The 19,118-nt window shown below is 45.5% G+C and overlaps 1 protein-coding gene across 1 annotated transcript; it reads left to right on the forward strand.

Moving 5' to 3' along the window:
- On the forward strand, positions 1,267-17,483 carry CTH (cystathionine gamma-lyase). The gene is made up of 12 exons (XM_021405224.1): positions 1,267-1,517; positions 3,932-4,013; positions 4,519-4,614; positions 6,460-6,569; positions 7,952-8,083; positions 9,798-9,855; positions 10,783-10,860; positions 11,750-11,902; positions 12,136-12,257; positions 14,002-14,054; positions 15,991-16,129; positions 16,827-17,483. The coding sequence occupies exons 1-12, from the start codon at positions 1,368-1,370 to the stop codon at positions 16,851-16,853; spliced, it is 1,200 nt and encodes a 399-aa protein (XP_021260899.1). The 5' UTR covers positions 1,267-1,367; the 3' UTR covers positions 16,854-17,483.

Consider the following 19,118-nt stretch of genomic DNA (forward strand, 5'->3'; position numbering starts at 1 on the left):
GGAGAAATTAACCTGCTTTTCCGAGGCATTCAGAACGACTGACTCGAGAGACATGCTGGAGAGCAAGATATTTTTCAAAGTGACACCACTCACGGAAATGAAGCTTCACAGGAAAAAGTAGGTAAGAAATGTTAAGACATCGAAGCCTCCATGGCTATCTCAATGAAGTAGTAATTGTCTTCTCTGCTGGGCTGGTGTCATCCTGAAGCACCTCAGAAATGCTGCATCTCTCTGCTAAAAAGAAAAAAAAAGCACGAGCACTTTTCTCCTGTTTCCCAGGCTAATCCATGGGACTAATCCATCTGCAGAGCTCCTTTATGTATTTACTCAGCAAAGTGCTTCAGCTGCCAGATGGGGGATATGAGGATGAGGGTCTGGGTCTGTGAAAGCAATAACATCCAAGAACTGTATACCAACAGCACAGCGTGCTCCAAGAACAGCCACAAAAGACTCTAAATTTACCTCAGTTTATATAGGAATTATTTCAAGTCCAGGCTGGAATGTAAGAGAGGCTGTCTTTAACCAGAAGCACTATGTTCTGGGCTGCGTGAGCTCAGCTGGGCACATCAGCTGATGTGCTGGGGCTGCTGCGGTGCTGCCATTCCCCAGGAACTGCCTGGTGGTCACCGGGCCCCTCGTTAGGGCTGCACCTGCCGCCCGATGCATGTCCCCTATTGCATGCAGTGCTATGTGAGGAATGTGGGCAATGTTTTCACCCGCATGCCTGTCATTTTTCATCCTCAGGATGCAAGCTGCTGTAATTTGGCCCGCAGAGCAGTAATATTTTTCGGTGAAACTTTTGAAATCGCTTTTCGGGTGACTTTCCTGTGACATTGTGCACGTGAGGCCATGCGGGAGCTGGGTGCGGGTACCGGGCCCTGCCACGTGCGCAGCACAGCACCGAAGGAGCACAAAAACCAAGTCCAGTGCAATGCACAGGCTTCAGCTTCTTCCTTCTGACCTGGCTCAAACCGTGCCGGAAACAAATGAGAAGCTGAGGAAACGTGCAGCTTCTTCTGAGTTTTAAGCGCGCATTCGTACAGATGCAGCTCCTGAGCACTGAAGGCGGGAGGCCGACGGACGGCGGTGGCACAGAGGCACAGAGGCACAGAGGCACAGAGGCAGCGGTGCGTGCCAGGCGGGGCTGCAGCGTGGGGAGCGCGGTGACACCGGCCCCGACCTGGCCCGGGCCGAGCCCCACCCCAACTCCGCGACCCCGCCTCGTGGCGAGGCCGCTGCCCAACGGCTCCGAGCCAATGGGGGGCGGCGGCGAGGCCCCTCCCGCGCCGTGCCCCCGGGCGGAGCCGCGGCCGTGAAGGGGTGTGGGGGCCGCACGGGGCCGGAGCGGCGGCAGTCGGAGCGCGGCCATGGAGCGAGGCTATCTGGCACCTTTCGCGCACTTCAGCACGCAGGCCATCCACGCCGGGCAGGAGCCCGAGCAATGGCGCTCGGGAGCCTTGGTGCCGCCGGTCTCGCTCTCCACCACGTTCAAGCAGGAGGCGCCCGGCCAGCACGCGGTGAGTGCGGGCGGGGACGTTCGGGGTCGGACACGCGGACTCGGGGAGATCCGGGCCGCGCACCCAGCCGGGGTCTGCAGGCGCTGGCCGCGCTGGCTCCGGGGAGGGCGATTTCATCAGCCGCGCCGGGACGGGCTGCCCCCTGCAGGGCTTGGCGCCGAGAGCCGGGGGGTGGGAGCCGGGGGTGGGGCTCCGCCGCCCCTGGTCAGCGTGCAGCCGCTGTGCACCCGCCCGGAGGTCCTGCAGCGTGTGGGACAGCCCGGCTAACCGCTGTGTGTCCTGAGATAAAAGATGCCGTGTCATGCGTGCGTGCCGTGCCACGTGCCTTTCGCGCATCTCGGGCATCTCGTGGCTGCTTTGTGCTTGAACTCTGTCTGATACCAGTGTTCAACCTTGCCGCTGGACCCCGGCAGAGTGTGCTTTCTCATTTGCTTAGATTTTGTGAGAGGCTGCTTCCACTGACCTTCCAGATCAAGTAAATATTCCTTTGCATTTTATAAAGCACCGGGAGTGTTTGCATTGAATGGTCATAAGGTTTCTGATGGCCACGATGCGTGTGTGAAGGAAGTAACACCAATTTGCAGCTCACAAAGCAGTATTTGTCCCAGACCTTAGGGCAGGATGTCACGCTTTGCTGCGTGGGCAGTTGGAATTTGCCTTGTGATCTCTGATGCCGTGCAGAATCACTCCGGCATAGTGACACTTTGCGTAGTTAGGGGTGGGTGCTGAAGGTCACGGGGGAAGGCACGCAGTGCTGTACCCGTGTGCCGATGCCACAGCGGTCCTGCAGGACGCTCAACGAGATTCCTGACCGTGATGAAATTGTCATTAAACAGAATTCCTGAAAGCACGCAAATACCAAGATGGCCCGCCACATTCCTGGAGCGTCGGTGCACGTGTGCATATTCTTCTTCTTGTTAATTTTTTGTCATCATTCATATAAAGCTGTTGTGCTGAAAGATGGCCCTTGGCAAGGTCACTTTCCAGGGTAACATTTGAGCTTCTGAGAACTTTGCATCTGGTGCAAAGGGGCACTTGCTGGTGCCCTATTTCACCCTTCCAGCAGGGCATTGTGGAGATAGGGTGTGCCACGCTGCTAGGGACTGTGTCCCAGCAGGGCCTTTTCTCCAGAAGTGGACAGAGGTTGGTATCTAGGAAAAACGGGGGAACATGGCTAGGCATGGCTCCTCCCTTGGTGTTCGCCTAGGAACCATCATCAGGTGAGGGATGTCCATCACAGGCTTGGAAGACACTTTGGGGTCATTTCATTTCTGCTCTTGAGTACTTAAGCACTTCCAGCAGCCCCTCAGTTGATCGCAAGTCGTCATCGTCATTCCAGTGTTATTTCCTGGGTGTGTGATCAAGCTCAGACTACACAGTTTTGGGTCTGACAGGCACAGGCTGCTTCCTGTGGAGTCACTGTTGTGAAGAGTGCTTGGGCCCTAGGCGTCTCAGTGCAGTTTGGGGTGAATAATTGGCTTTCAGGTTCGTTAACTCTGAACAACATGATTAGTATCTGCTTGGATAATCGCTATAACAAGGCAAGTAATCAGAGAGCAGTGTTACTGTCTAGAGCAAAGGTTCTTCAAAGAACAGGGAATTTGTTTCCTCTAAGTTCTTTATTCGTTGGGATACAGCCTACAGTTTTAGCCAATCAGCAGTGGCCTAGATTTTAATTAATTAAAGCTTTAGTTTAAGTTGCCCGACGTTTAATCGTGCTGTGGTCTCACAGCTCTGAGCTGTAAAGCACAGTTGGCTTTTTGCTCCAGGGTCACTTAGCACAAACTGTGTCAGTATCTTTTCAGTATCTCAAGGGGCTGTAAGAAAGAAGGGGACAGTCTCTTGAGCAGGGTCTATTGTGATAGGACAAGGGGAAGCGGTGCCATACTAAAAGAGATTTAGACTGGATATAGGGAAGAAGTTCTTTACGCTAAGGGTGATTGGCCAAGAATGGCCCAGAGGGGCAGTGGTGCCCTGGCCCTGCAGACACCCATGGTCAGGGGACAGAGTCTGAACACCTGGTGGAGCTGTGGGTGCCCCTGTTCCTTGCAGGGAGTGGGACCAGATGGCCTTCAAAGGGTCTTTCCAACTCAAACAGTTCTATGGTGCTATGATTCTATGAAAGTTTGCCCTGGCTAAATTCAGGTAAAGCTCACGTAAATGTCTTGTAATGGCTTGCGGGAGTTTAGCAGCAAGTAGAAACTCACAGGGTAGAAAGGATGGATCCCAGCAGATGTTGTGCGAGCAGCTTGGCTCAGCCAGAAAGGCAGCCCGCTGTCACTGGAGAAGTTGGGTGCATGACCTCCGTGCTGAGAGTGATGGCTTGTTAAGAAACCCAGCAGTGTTATTGTCATCATCCAGAATGTTCTCACTGCATCCCCTGAAGTTGAATTTGTTTCTTCCTTTCATAACAGGGTTATGATTACAGCCGGTGTGGAAACCCTACCCGGACGTGCCTGGAGAAGGCTGTGGCTGCGCTGGATGGAGCGAAATACTGTAAGCAATTCGTGCCCTCCTTGAGCAGGTTGGCAGCATGTGCATCTTGTGATGGTGGCTACAGTAGCTGTAACCTGGGGAGACAAGGACACTGGGCTGCCACCAGCAGTGTGGCAGCAAGGCTTGAACAGTGGCTGGCGATGGGCAGAGCTGCTCCGCACTTCTCCTCCAGGGCAGCCCAGCTTGGTCTCTGGTCATCGTATAAAGCCTTTGCTTCTTCTTGCTGTGTTTAGTGCCTAAGGTGTTTCCTGTTATGAACTCATCCTTGTATCACAGCACTGAATTTGGTGATGTGAAGGTGAGCCAGGCAGCAGCTGTTGCAGTGCCCATGGATGCTCAGACCTTGTATGATACTTCTAGTGAAGCTGCTTAGAGAGGGAGATAGCATAGGTGAGGGTGACAGAACAGGTTCACTTTAAAGGCAAAGTAAAGAAAGCAAAGGCAAGATTGACAGGTTTGTATCTTATTAAAATATGATCTCTCTGACCCTACTTTCTGTTTTTAGGTTTGGCCTATGCTTCTGGCTTAGCTGCTACTGTGAATATTACTCACCTGTTAAAGGCAGGAGATACAATTATCTGTATGGATGATGTCTATGGAGGTAAGTAAGGTGCAAGTGTGTTTTTGATCGTAATTCCTGCTTAAATGCATCTACGTGTGTTTCTCATGAACTTTCTGGATTTAACTTACTGTTCTTCAAAGCCTTTTCACTTCATGAGAAGACAGAATACTCCTCTCTAGGTTTGGTGTTAGAAATTCAGACATTGAAAGATTGCTGCACAATATGAATGCTTCAGAAATATACCTAGCTAGTAATGTATGCTACAGTGAGGGGAAAATAGCAATATCCTAGCTTTTCACAGACTTCTTTGCAGTCCAACACAGTACAGCTTTCCAGCTTGTTTTTTTCTACTGTTCCCTTCCTGAGCTTGACCCTTTACCAACCAGTGTTTGGGCTGGGCTGTTTCAGACAACTCTATTGTCATCTTCCCTGAACACACAATTTGTATCTGCTATGGCCGTGTCTTCTGAATGCAATCCACTATCAGGCTGTGAATGTGCATAAGCTTTTTGATCCAGGTACCTTCCCTGCTAGCTTTCCTGCTCGAGTCTGGGCTTGAGTTTTATAAGAATCCTTCTTGATTAGGATAGCAGTTCTGTGTGTGCTAAATCAACTGAGCTTGTAGTATTCAGGGTTGTAAGAAAAATGCTATCTATCTATCTATCTATCTATCTATCTATCTATCTATCTATATCTCAAAGGGTTTTTGCAGTACACTGTTATTAAAAGTGCATAAGACTAAAAAGTGTGTAAGATGGCAGCTGCCATCTTGTCATAAATGAATAAATGTTAAATAACCTTGGCAGAAGACTCACTGAATTAATTTTTAACCCAAGCGGTCAATATGTTGTATGTCTAGTGTTTAGTTGTCTGCCTGAGGGTAGGAATGCTGTACAGGGGGATCTTGACAGGCTGAGGGCAATGTTTGAGCTGCAACACCATCCAGGCTGCCCAGGAGGTGGGGGAGTGGGGTCACCATCCCTGGGGGTGCTCCAGAGCCGTGGGAATGTGGCACTGGGGGATGTGGGTGGTGGGCACAGGGTGGTGGATTGGGGATCTCAGAGGTCTTTTCCAGCCTGAACGATTCTGTGATCAGGTAGTTGCTTCTGTTTCCTGCTTGAAGCTTTCCACTGAAAGGCTTTGAAGGCAGGAAGGAGGAATCTCTCTTTTTCTGTTCCTTATTACATGATTATTTAATGGAGTGATAAGGAAACAGCAGCTGGCATCTTCCCCTTGATTCTTCTTCCAAGTTTTTCACGAAGCTTGTTAAATAGAAGGAAGACCTTGAAAGTGCAGGGCAGAAAAAAGTTACTGTAACTAGGGTGGGGGGAAAGGTGATATAAAGACTGGAACAGTGCATAGCAAAGTGCTGGGAGAAAAGTGAGAAGCAGAGAAACTAAATGGGGCTGTAGGTCACAGTTGTCCGCTATATGTTTATGTGATTGAACTACACATGCAGAGCCGTTCTTTGACGCAGCAGAAGAGGAGCACCAGGCACAAATAACACGTGCAGTGTGTTCTAGGGGAGCGAGGTTCAGTGGGAGGAGGCAGGAGGCTCAGGAGTGACCGTGACTGTGTTTTGGGCTGCAGCCAAAGCATTTTGTTTGCTTCATTTTCCAGTTAAAAACCTGAGCAGCTGTTAAATGGGAGTACTCCTTAATCTGTGTGATTCCACCTTCCCATTATTGCTATTCCACGACGTTTAAAAACACAGCAATCTTTAAACTTTTTAGCAATAAAAATGTACTGATCTGCCATTTGTAGTGTGCAGCATGGAACTGTGCGGTCTTAACTTCCATGGGTGCATACAAGAGGCTGGAGATCAGTGAAGGAAATTTCCTAAAGTTGTTTCACTCTGTGTCTCTGTCTTTTCCTTTTCTAAAGGTACAAACAGATACTTCCGGAGAATAGCCATGGAAATGGGTTTAAACATAATTTTTGTTGACTGTACAAAACTGAAATGCCTGGAAGCTGCAATTACACCTGAGACTAAGGTAGGGGAGGGAGAAATCACTGAGTTTTACATGCTGAGTGTCCTTAAATAATTTTATTCATGCTTCTGCTGGATGAGGTACATGTGGCAAGGTTATGGTGTTGGAGGGGGCTCAGGAGTGGTCTCTGAGGGAAGAGGTCGGGGCACAGCAGTGATGGGATCACCACAGTGCAAAGCTGAGCCCGGCACTGGGGTTGGTGGTGCCTCTGAAAACACATTAAAGGAGGGCAAAGCCACTGGGTGGAGAGAGGAGGGGAAAAAGAGTAAGAAACAACAGAGGGAACCCCAAGATCAGAGAAGGAGGAGGGGGAGGAGGTGCTCCATGACACAAAGGAGAGAAGTTGCCCTTTGGAAGGTGGGGAGGAAAGGTGTCTAATTAGCAATAAATTAAACTAGCTTTCCCCAAGCTGCCCATGATAGCAGTTGGCGGTCGGTCTGCCTGTATGTTGTGACCCACAAGTGTTCTCATTTGAGCCCCAGGAGGAGGAGTGAGCTAGCGGCTGGGTGTCTGCTTGTTTCCTAGGCTGACAGTGCAGGGATTGTAACTGGCCCTATGATGGGCTGTTATTTTTGTTATTACTGTATAAAATAAAACAAATGCAGTGCCTAGGCATTTTCACTTTAGGACAATTTCCAAATGTTTTAAGACTAGAAATAGGAGAACATTCCTAAGCAATAAGGGCTTGTTCAGAGAAGTGTGTTGTCTCCTCCTGTTGGGGAGAAGAAAGAAGTTTTTTCTTATACCTGTATTACTGTTGAAAGTCTAGGAAGCTTTTTTGCTTTTTCTGGGGGGTAAGTAGTTAGTGACATGGTAACTATGATGTGAAAATGGGTAAGCAGCGTTTTGGAACAGTAACGCTTCCTCTTGGGCTTAAAGATTTTCTTCTGGTTGTGTCAGGCGTTCTTCAGCTGCCGTGCACTTACATTTTCAAAGGGTTTGGTGCTCTTCTCATGTGCCAGTTCTTCTCGGGGAAACACTGTCTCTCCCAAGAAGTCCCTCCTTTCTTTAGTAATCACACCTGGTCTTCACTCTGCAAACCTACATCGGGAGCTGACGCTCCACAAGATAGCCTTTAGAAGCACTTACATCTTCTGAATCGATTTTCTTTAAATAAATACATAGTATTTGGGATCGTAGAACTGATAATAATAAAATTGTCCTAAATGATACCGATGGTGATGTTAAATGGTGGTAACTGTACCTTGTGTTCATTTGTGAAGAGAGAGGCCTGGATATTCCTACTTTGGTAGGTTTTTAGACGGGTACCTTTACAAATACATAAAAGATGGGAAGGGTTTGCTTTAGGCACTGCCTTGTGCATGTCTCGTCACCAGCACTGTAGTATCTCTAAAGAGATGTTTTGTGTTGTTGAATTACTACAGCTCGTTTGGATTGAAACGCCCACAAACCCCACGCTGAAAGTCATTGATATTCAGGGCTGTGCTGATGTGGTCCATAAGCATAAAGATATTCTGCTGGCAGTAGACAACAGTTTTATGTCTGCATACTTCCAGGTAAGTGCTTGCTTTGCAGTTACCCCAGCATTTCAGTGTCTTCAAAGATGCATTTTTAAAATGGAGCCACTGCCAAAACCGTGGTTTTGACACGTGCATTGTAAAATTGCCTCTTCTGTTTCTAAATACAAGCAGTGCACTGCTTCTTTATAAGTTAGCAGGGATGGCATGCAGAATATTTTATAGCTGGGTATATACCAGTATGACACCTACAAAACCAACATAGCTCACAGGTTAAGTAAGCATGCTTATGCAATCGAGAAGGTAAGTTGAGCCATTGGGAGGAAGGCTTCTCTGTCATTCAAAAGTCTTATGTTTTGTAGATCTAACTGATGGGAATCCTAGCAGACCTATTGAAAAGTGTTCTGTTTTCCACCTTTCCCCTTCTTCTACCAATTCTTTGCATATGCTGCTTAGAATCTGTTTTGAACCATCTGATATTCCTGTTTAGGTCTAAAGAGAGACTTCTTTTTGAGAGCCAGTAGGGAAGGTGTCTTTGTTTTTTTATTAAGGACACTGAGATCGTTAGAAATTAAGAGAGCTCTACAGGAAGTACTAATGCTTAGCTAGAGCAGCTCTTGAGCTTGTCTTGCATATACCAAAGACTTTAGTTTTCTTTCCTTTTACTTATTTTACTGTTGGAAGATGCGTGCGAAAGGAGAAAAGTCAGCATCTGTGTACGTGAGCTAGTTAATGTACATTTTATTGGATTGGTCCTAAGAGGGAGTCGGTAATGATTAAGCCCAGTAAGCATAATAGGTAATGTCTTTAAACTCCTCCAGACTCCCACTGAGACAGTGTACTAAGAAAATTATAATTTTAGAGTGATTTATCTAGTAATATTGAGTATAAGAGGCACTGGTGTTTATGCTACTGTTCCCTTGGCTGCTCAACGGGAATGCACATTATCCGTGTTCCTGGAGTAGACTTACGTGCTTAAGCTGACAGCAGCACTCTTTTATTCTAAATTTGCTTGCTTTGTCACCTTTTAATGTATTAGTACTTTCCAGTCTTTATAATCTGTTTATCTTACATGCAAAGTCCTTTACTTAGGGACTAATTAAAAAAAAGAAGCTCATAGCTTCTTGCCCGACACAGTCTTGGTTTGCCTCTCACCTGAAAGGGGCTTCTGGGCAGAAAGCTGAGCATGCCAGGGAAGGGAGACTTGGCAAACAGCGCCCTTTGTGCTTTCCCCAGGAGTTCAGCTGTCCTTCCAGTGCAGTAGCAGCAATGTGGTTTTCTGGAGAACTGAGAAAAATTCTGCTTTGTGTGGAGGCCTTCCTTTTCTAACGAGATGCCTAAGGCAGCATTACTTTGCCCTGCCTCAGCTAAGCGATATAACTGGTTTTTCTTTCATAAGTATTAACTTGTGGAGGATGTAAGATACACTTGTTTCGTGCAGATTTTTCTAATTTCTCACTGAATCCAGTGGGAATTAGAGTAGTGCTTTCAAATCACGTTTTAGTGTGGGTTCTTGTATTGTGTGTATCATGAACGGAGTGCTTTCCTGTACTTCTGGTTTTTTTTGTCCCACATTCTATCTCTCTTCACTCTCACTTTTGTGTTTTATGTTTTTTTTTTTGCTTTTGTTTTCCTCTTAGTTTCTCTTTTTACTTTCTGTGCTTGATCACAGTGTTTCTGGACAGCTTGGAAGGAACCAGAGTGCAAAAATCACTTCACTTCAGTCAAACCTATTATTTTCATTTCTTTTTAGCGTCCTCTGTCCCTGGGGGCTGACATCTGTATGTATTCTGCAACCAAGTACATGAACGGTGAGTGCTTGGGGTTCAGCACAACTCAGGCTGTTATATAAAAGCCATTTAAAAGCTACTGGGGAGCCTTTCTGCTCTCACCTCTTGAACCACTTCCGTGTCTCAGGGATGCTCTTAAGCTCCTTTTGCCACGGATAAATCCATATGTAGCAAGTTGCCAACTTGCTGCTCTTAGCACCAACAAGTGGCGTTGTGCAAACACAGTTTGCACAGTGACGGTGCCCATATGGTTTGCATTAATGAGAAGAGCAAATCCACAAGATGAGAGTCTGTTTTTCAAACTCGGGCTCCCTCCAAGTTCAGCTGGTCTTACAGTGTCCCAGATGGAGCAGACTTGAGCAAGGAGAAGCCAAAAGTGGCTTTTGGAAATGCACCGTGCACACGCACTGAGCCATAAAACCAAATGTGAGACTTCAGTACGAGGTAGCTGCTGGAAATGATACTGAAGTTCAAGGCAGGTTTTATGTGGCAGTGCTGGAGCCTGTTCAGAAGCACATTCTGTGTTGTTTCCCAAACAATCCAGGCTAAGAGCTCGCCCAGCTGTAACAGCTGCGCTGTGAGCACGTGTCTGCTTGTGGTGCAGATTGAAGTGGAAGTTTTCTGCTTGGCTGCTGCTCCCTGGGAGCTTGCTGATCGCTGGACGAAGTCCTGCTTCCTGGCAGCTCACTGCAGCGTGTGTGGTGGGGACCTGTGGCACGAGCATGGTGTGCATCAGAGCATGTTGCTGACCCTCACTTGAGAACACACAGAAATCTGCCTGTGTTCCGTGCAAGGGTACAGCAAGGGCAGCTGTGGCAGTGAGAAGGCATCCAGCATCTTGCCAAAATGGGATTGTCTTAGCACCAAGACTAAGAAAAGAGGGGGTTTCTGGGGAACCCTGGGGGAGATAAAGTGGCTAACTTTCTTGTTATGTTCTTGCATTTTTAGGGCACAGCGATGTTGTAATGGGGCTCGTTTCAGTAAATCGTGATGATCTGTATGAAAGGCTCAACTTCTTACAAGGCTGTAAGTAGTAAATGTAGGAAATACTTTTAAATATATTGTATTCTGATGTACCAGCTCATGCTAGGAAGCATATGGCACGCGCACGAGTACGTGGCGCATCCAGAAAGCATCAGATGCAAAGCAGCTCAAATCTCTCCCATGTGCAGTGCCTGCAGTTAGAATCATAGAATTGCTCAGGTTGGAAAAGACCTTCAAGATCATCAAGTCCGACTGCGACTTAACCGTACTACCCTAACTCTAACAACCCACTGCTAAATCATGTCCCTGAGCACCACATCCAAATGGTTTTTAAACACATTCAGGGATGATGACTCAACCACCTCCCTGGGGAGCCTGTTCCAGTCCTTAAATTCCAGTTACATGGGGCATGGCTCTTCACCAGGTCTCTCTCTTCAGATTAGGCTTAAGCTTATGGCAGAAATGGCACAAACTTTTCCTAGATTTACCTGACTTCTCTCACAAAAAGGTTTGCAAACCTTAACGTATTTAGTTAATTTCATCTAATTAGTGTGAATTGTATTTAGTTTTTTTCTGAACTCACACATTGGAGGATAGTATCCTCACACACTGGAGGATAGTTTTAATTATTTTCTGCCTCTTAATTATAATAAATAAATTTCTATGCAGTGTCCCCTGTACAACAGAAGGAGTAAAGGTACGTTGTACCTAATAAATTTCATGCACAAGTCTTCAGCATGCTCATTCATCTCATTAATTGGCTTCCCATGTATGCAAAACAAGGACAGCAGATCATATCAGATGTCTTCACTCTTGTCTTGTTGTAACTTAAGACATTTGGGAAATTAGGACTGTGGTTTCACTGAAAAACGACGACAACAACAAAAACCCTCTTTGTTTCACGTGTAGTTTTGTGTTTCAATTTCCATAGCTCTTGGAGCCATTCCGTCTCCCTTTGACTGTTACCTGTGCAACCGGGGTTTGAAGACTCTGCAGCTGCGGATGAAGCAACACTTCCGCAATGCGTTGGCTGTGGGTCGCTTTCTTGAGTCCAATCCCCGAGTGGAGAAAGTCGTTTACCCTGGTGAGTTGGCAGGACTGTGGAGGAGGTGACGTCCTGGAGCGAGGCAGGGTTTGGGTGCTGCGCTGCTACGTGCCACTTGAGGAGCCCTCGCGTCGGATGACTCTTAGTTAGGTGTCTCGGCAGTGGGCTTTATATTCCTTCCCATCTGAAGGGTATTTTTTATAGTTCAGGGCGAGCTGCTGAGCTCTTTGATGTGATGGTAATTAACTGACAGCAGCTCCTTCACATTTCAGGGTTGCCTTCACACCCTCAGCACGAGGTGGTCAAGCGGCAGTGCACTGGCTGTCCTGGGATGCTATCATTTTACATTAAAGGAAATCTCAAACACGCTACTGCCTTTCTGAAGAGTATAAAGGTAAATGACAGTAAATACACTCTACCTTAAAGTGAGCTGAATCTGTCCTTCTGAGGGTGGTGACAGAAGCAGGGGTTTTTTCTTGGGCTGGGTAGAGTCTTCCTCTGTACTTTTAAAGCTCCTAATTTATTTTGGGTGTAACCATCTCTAAATAATAGATTGTGCATAAATTAGACACTAATGAGAGGGAAGAAAAGGATACTTCAGCTCATTTGAGGTGTCTGTTTACAAAGCATGGTGAAGCATCTTCAGTCTAGCCCAGGCATTGCTTCCAACCAAGAGCTGGCCTTTTGTAATTGCCTCCAGTATTTGAAGGCAGAGAAGTCGTGGCTGGTGTAATACTATTGTAATATTTCAAAGCACTTGTCAGGAGAAAAAGCCATTGAGAAATGGCAAGGATCATGAAGCAAAGAGGGAGTTCCTTGATTTGGAGAATGTGTTTGTTTTACCTGAGCCGTAGGAATTTTGCTTTTGTCTTTGCAATACGTTAATTCTGCCCTGTACTCCTTCACGTGTTTGCTAGTCTGAATCTCTGGTTACTTTGCATCCTGCTGTTGTGTTTTTGTTGTTTATTTCTCAGAAAAACAAATCAGTGGTAAGAGATGAATTACAACTTCCTTCTCCTCCCTGTTACACTTGCTTGCCAGTTAATGTCATCAGCTGAAAATAAATATACTTAAAATAAGATTTTCCCACAAAATATCCTTTTGAATGAGAAAGAGCCTGTAATCTTGGCACGGGAAATCAACCAGCTTTGACAAAAGGTATCAGGTAGTACGTTCCAGAGGAGCACTATGCGAGTGTGGTCACTTCACCCTTTTGGCTTGGCCATCTATCCATTTGTCACTAGGTTGGTACAAAAGTAATGTTGAGGGCAGGAAGTGCATTCACAGCAGATCAGTCATGAGTGTGTATCTGAGTACAGTTGACTCGCTAGAGAATCATTCTATCATCTAAAAATGCATGTCTGTAATTTAAAGGTCAATGCTAAAAAAACAAAACATCTAAGTGAACAGTATGTATTTCTCAGACACCTGTCCTGTTAGACACTGGGAAATTTAGGCTGTTGTTGAAAATACTAAATGAACCTTCAGACACAAGGAATGAGTAGAGAAGCCAGTGCAACTTTACGGGAGGGATCTTAATTTCCATCCCTGCTCCCCACCATCAAATCTACCAGCTTGAAAAGCCTAGGTGTTATGTATGAAAATAGGAGTGTGGTGCTGGAGGTGGAAGAAGAATATGTAAGGGCAAGTTATCATCACTTAAACCTTAAATGAAATTTTTTGGATGTGAGTTTGGCTTTGTTGAGGCAGCCTGCTCTATCCTTCCTCAGAGCAGAATGAGAGCTCTTGGTGCCCAGGAAGGCTCTGTGCCCTAATGTTGTATATTTTCCCTTCTGCTCCTCCTGCTTTGCTGGCCGTGCTGTGCCACAATAGGGACTAATGCGAGTTACATTTGCTCAGCATGGGCATATTTCAGTTTTGCTTCAGCAGTTCTTCAGAGCTGTTTTAAAGTGAAGTCTGTTTCAAATCTTAATGGCCCTTAACTACTGAAAGTACTTTTCTTTTTTTTTCTTTATTATAGCTAATACTTCTTAAAATACGGAAGTTACTGGAGAAAACCCTAGGGAAAAAAATGAGAAGCGCTAAAAATGGAAGTTCCTTTTACTTTCACTGTCTCTTTCTAAGTATTCATAACTTTATGCTTTTTATGTTAACTTCTGTTTACTGTTTCCCCGTAGGTGTTCATGCTGGCTGAGAGCCTGGGAGGATATGAAAGCTTAGCAGAGCTTCCGTAAGTCGTTCTTCATCTTAACAATCCTAAAAAAGCTGCAGAGTAACAAAAGAATTCCTATTTTTGTGGGAGTTCTAAAATGTTCTGGTGTACAAAGCTAAGACGGATTGCCTACAATTCTGATCCAAGAATAGCGTGTTGTGTAACACAAAAACCAGTGACTTCTCCAGAAATGAATGAATTTTGTGAAAATGGGAAGGTAAACCGGTGTGAGGTGGGCGTGCAGACCTGTGGCTGTGCAGACATCTTCATTGCTGCAGGCACTGGGGTCGAGGCCTGGAAGGTTCCTCCTCCCTGCCAAGGCTCTGGGTGTTGGCTGCGGTCACTCATCTGCCAGGGTGGGCGTCAGTAGATGCAGCCCTTCCCTGCTGTGGGATTCTTCCAAAATCACCTGATACAAAAGCCTCAAAAAGCAAACGGGTCAAAAAGGGAGGAAAAAGTGCACGTGGAGACATGAACGCTATTTAAACTGTCCTGTCAAAGCTAAACCACTCTGCACGGCCTCTCAGGGCTCTGCAGTGAGATGCGGTTGCGTGGCACCAGCTCCATTTGTTCACTTGTGGTCTCTGCTCACGCACAAAATGGCGCTGCCCACTTGCATTCAGTAGGCTCTCCTGAATGTGTTGTGGGGAGGGAAGAAGTACGACGTGCATTAGCAGGAGCAGAAGGGGAGCAGCCCATGGAAGCTGCCCCGGGGCAGCACTGGGGAGATGCAGCGTCTGCAGAGATGGCTCCAAGTGCGGTGCCTGCATCCATCTTCTTGGCTGGCTCTCCTGGCTCTAGCTAGACCTGCATTTTAAATCAATATCCAAGCATGTTCATCTGCACTCCCTTTTCTGTTTCCTAAGAGTTGCTCTATGGTGCCACTGGTCGTGGCTGGGATTTCCCACGAGCTCTTGGTTCTGTTGAACAAATTGTTCCACTGTGCATTTTAGCAACACCTTTACATTACTTTCAGCAGTACTACTGCTGATACTTTCTGCACTTTGTGTTTTGGTTGGGAGACTTAGCCACCATTTGGTATTATGATAACAATTCCAAGGAATCGGGGTGATTTAGAATAAATAGAACTGAGTGGATGTGGCTACGCTGCCATTCTAGCTGCTTACACAAGAGGGCACGTTCACCACACTGCACTGAACCGAGCCTGTCTGCATGCCAAGCAGACGTGGTGGGGATTTCAGCCATACGTAGGCACCACTGTCTAGGTTGAAGGGTTACTAGTAGGATTCTTCTCTAATTAGGTTGTTTTACTGAAGTCTGATTTGCTAGCCAAAAAATACATGGAAAGTTAGGATTAAAGATATGTTCAATCATTTCAAGTTCCCATTTTAGAATAACAGCACATCTTTAAACGCTTAAGCAGTCGAAAGGTAATTGCTGAGTAGTAGATGTCAGTGGCTGAACACATGGGAAAAATAGCTTCTTAGCAAGGTCCTCCACAGCTGGAGAGAGTAAACTCTTCCATGGTTCAGTATGACAGGTGATCTGAGGAACCAGAAGTGACAAACGAACATCAGGGGATTTCATACTGAAGGAGGTACTCTGTAAACCTTTCTCCACATGCTTAAAATAGAGCTTTTAGATACAGCTTACCAGAAATTTTCAAGTGTGTCTGGAAGGAAGAAGGAAAGTTTTTCTCAGTTTCAGTTCCAGGTTATTAAGTTTTCACTTCTTACTCATCATTAGTTCTTTGGAAATACTGTACTGAAACTCTAGGAGACAGAAGCCACTGGCTTCACTGCAGTTGACTTAGCATGCAGTAATTGAGGACAAAATCTCTTTTGGTACATGGTTATCCAGCAGGTGGACTGTAAAAGGTGTAAAGTCTTCATGGAACTACAGGGAATGCTGGCAGGTGACGGATTTGCTTGACTTTTTTCCATTAAAAATAAGGTATTTTAGAAAAAAATGCCACTTTTTCTTCTTCTTCCAGGGCCGTCATGACTCATGCTTCAGTGCCTAAAGAAGATAGGGAAGCTCTTGGCATCACTGATACACTAATTCGCCTGTCGGTTGGTTTGGAAGATGAAGAAGACTTACTGGAAGACCTGGATCAAGCTCTGAAAGCTGCAGTAAGTTGTTTGTTGACTTAGTGCTGTCACTCTAAAAATAATTTCCTTTCTAATCCTCTGCCTTTCTCACTAATGACATGTGAACTCTTTCACCGTTTATCCTGAATCTCAGGAATAAGTTAATGAAGTGATGCAGCAACTGCCTCCTCATAATTCTTGCCTCACTTAAGTTACTCAGAAATACACTTTATGGAGTGTATGTAAACCTTTGCAGCAGGGTTTGCAATCCACGTCGGTCACAGATCGTGTGGATTCGTGCTGCAAATGGGATGGCCTTGGAGCCCAAGTAACGAAGAGAGCTGCTGAAGTCAGCCTGAATGGAGACTCATTAGGCATCAAAGTGCTTAGCAAGAATGTTTGCACTTCCAGTTTGTCATGTCATGTGTGAGAGAGCATGGTGGCATTGGGGGTAAAATGTGAATGTGAGCTTTGCACCAGTTTGAGCAGATGCACAGTAGTTAGTTGGATGTACTGTACAGACAGGAAATCATTATTTTTCTCTAATTGGAGGTATGGAATGTCAGTAACAGTTAACATCAGAAACTACATATGTTTCTATATGCCAGCACAGCTAATGAAGAAAATCTAGTGCTAAAATGTATCCTATTTATGCAAAAAATATATATATATTTATAGAGGTGCCTGGTCAATGTAAGTGCATAGCTTAATTATCTCATGTTTTTCCTTCTCATTGTAGATCCCAGACCTTAAGGCTTTGGAATGACAACTGAAACCCAACGCCGGAAGTTAGATGTTGAAACATCTAAAGAAGATGACATAGAAAATCAAATTGCTGACAATTTTTCTTTGATACCCCTTTGAGAACTGAAATCTATTCAGTCAAACTCTGGATTCCTGGGGAGTTCTCACTTCGTGGTACCATGCTCGTTCTGCTCACGTCTGCTTGTACACTGCTGTGCCCGTGCTGTTCTGCGTGTCCATTTCTGCTGTGCTGTAATGCTTTGTCTTTGGAGTTGGTGGAGTCAGTAACTTGTGTTTGAGAGCAGCCATGAGACACTCAGGAATATGATCGTGATTCTCTCCAGGGAGATGGATGTTTCTCCTTTGCCTTACTAATGCTTCAAGGGTGTTAGGTCGGTGGGGTTTGTTTCTGCTAGTGCTCTTTAGGATGCAAAATTATGTTTTTCTCATCTCTTCTAATGCAACATTTTAACCTTAATACGGTAAAATTTAGATTTTTTTTTTTTTAAATGAGGTCTTGAAATTTGGTTTAGTAGTTTTTCACCTCGTGATATTTTATGGAAATTGAAGCAAAAATCCAACACCTGCTAAACAGTGGTAACTTTTTAAAGGTGATTCTCTGACTTAAAAAAAAAAAAAAAAAAAAAAATAAGTGATGCTAATTGTGCTAATGATTTGGTTTTTTGAAGTAGGGTCTTTTTGATTAAAACACACTTTGAATTTCTCTGATATATTCTTGTTGTGATATTTGGGTATACTGCCTGCATTCGGGATCAGCTGATAAAATGACCCTCCATCTGTTCGAATTCTTTTCTAGGAAAATGACATCACTGATGTTTTTACTTTTGTCAAGAAATAGAAATTCCCATGTGCGGCTGGCTCACAGAAGGGCCCCTCCTGGCAGGTGAGGGCGTGCTGCACAGAGCTGCTGCTCTGCCCTTGGCAGGATCCGTGCCGGGCTCAGGCCCACCAGCTTTCTCAGCCAGACCTGGGCTGTGCTTTTCTTCTCTTTCATTTTCCTAATGGGAGCTGATAGGAAATGCTGCTTGATGACTTCTCTCTCATCAGCTGTTCAAAAGCCAAAAGTTTAGATGAAACGCATTCATTTGCATCTTAGCCCTGGAAGTGTTAATTATGATTCATTCTTGGCTTACCTGTCTGGAAGGAGAGTGAGACATTGCAGACAGCTTGTTATTGACTTCTGCAGGATAAACACTGCTACTGAGCTGTCAGGACAAATATGTATTTGCCCCTTAGCATAAGAGCAGATTGACATTAATTCCATGGGAAGGACTTCAGCAAATAATTCTTTGTATATGTAACTATGGGTACGGCTTTAAAAGTATTGATCTGCTTGGGTACCTAGAAGACAGAAAATACAGCCATGGTGGACTGTTCACTCTTCCTTCTGTTCTATATTGTTGTGTTTCGGCAATGACAAAAGGAGGAAAAACACTCCACTTCTTTGTTCCCTTTCATAACTTCTTAACAGAAAAAGATGTGAGGCCAGCTTGCACAGAAGTTGTTTTCTCTTCTTAAGAAGTGATCATCATGGAGAGACGATAGGGTTTCGTTAGCTGTCTTTCATTGGTATTAAAAAACAGAAGTGGATATAGAAGAAAGCACTTCAGTGAAAAATGATACTTTGCTCAACTTTTCCAAGTCAGAATTGCGCAACGTGGGACAAAAATTAGTAGTTTTAAAAAAAAGAAGAAAGGAAAAAGAGTCACTGACAGAACTAAGGATTCTCCTTGTCCTTCACTCTGACTGCTGCTGACTCACAGAAGCCCTCGTGTTCAATTGACATCTATCCGAACCCCCGGGTTGCTTCTGAGGTGTGAGTCACACGGCAGAAAGGAAGAATTGGTGCACCAAGATAGACAGCTGGGTGCTGAGGCTCCTGCTGTGCACGCACCAGCTGCTGTCCTCTGCAGTGTTGGTTGGGTTGGGGTTTGTTTGAAGGGGCAGGGGATGCGCTGGGTGTGCTCTGCGTGCCAGTGTTCTTGTGGCCGTGCTCTGCCAATGCTTCCGGCCAGCTGGGGCCTTTCCCTAGCTCTCCTGCGAATACCTCCATCATAGAATCTTTACTAATTTACGTAAACTGGAAAAAAAAATTAGTTTCCCGACTTCTGGTTCTGAGGCCACTGAGGTGAGGACCAAGGAAGCCGTCACACGTATTTCACCGTGGAAATTTCTGCAATGGATTCGTCTCAGAATAAATTATTCCATGACATTGTAGATAACGCAGAACCTAGTGCAAGCGGTGAGACCAGGTAAGTGGTAAGAA

The sequence above is a fragment of the Numida meleagris genome, chromosome 7 (genome assembly GCF_002078875.1).
Source record: "Numida meleagris isolate 19003 breed g44 Domestic line chromosome 7, NumMel1.0, whole genome shotgun sequence".
NCBI lineage: Eukaryota > Metazoa > Chordata > Aves > Galliformes > Numididae > Numida > Numida meleagris.

Excerpts from the sequence above, each read along its gene's own strand:
- CTH (XM_021405224.1), top strand. The coding sequence starts at position 1,368 with ATGGAGCGAGGCTATCTGGCACCTTTCGCGCACTTCAGCACGCAGGCC. Across the intron at positions 6,570-7,951 it reads CAATTACACCTGAGACTAAG|CTCGTTTGGATTGAAACGCC; the intron begins GTAGGGGAGGGA and ends GAATTACTACAG. Across the intron at positions 8,084-9,797 it reads TTATGTCTGCATACTTCCAG|CGTCCTCTGTCCCTGGGGGC; the intron begins GTAAGTGCTTGC and ends ATTTCTTTTTAG.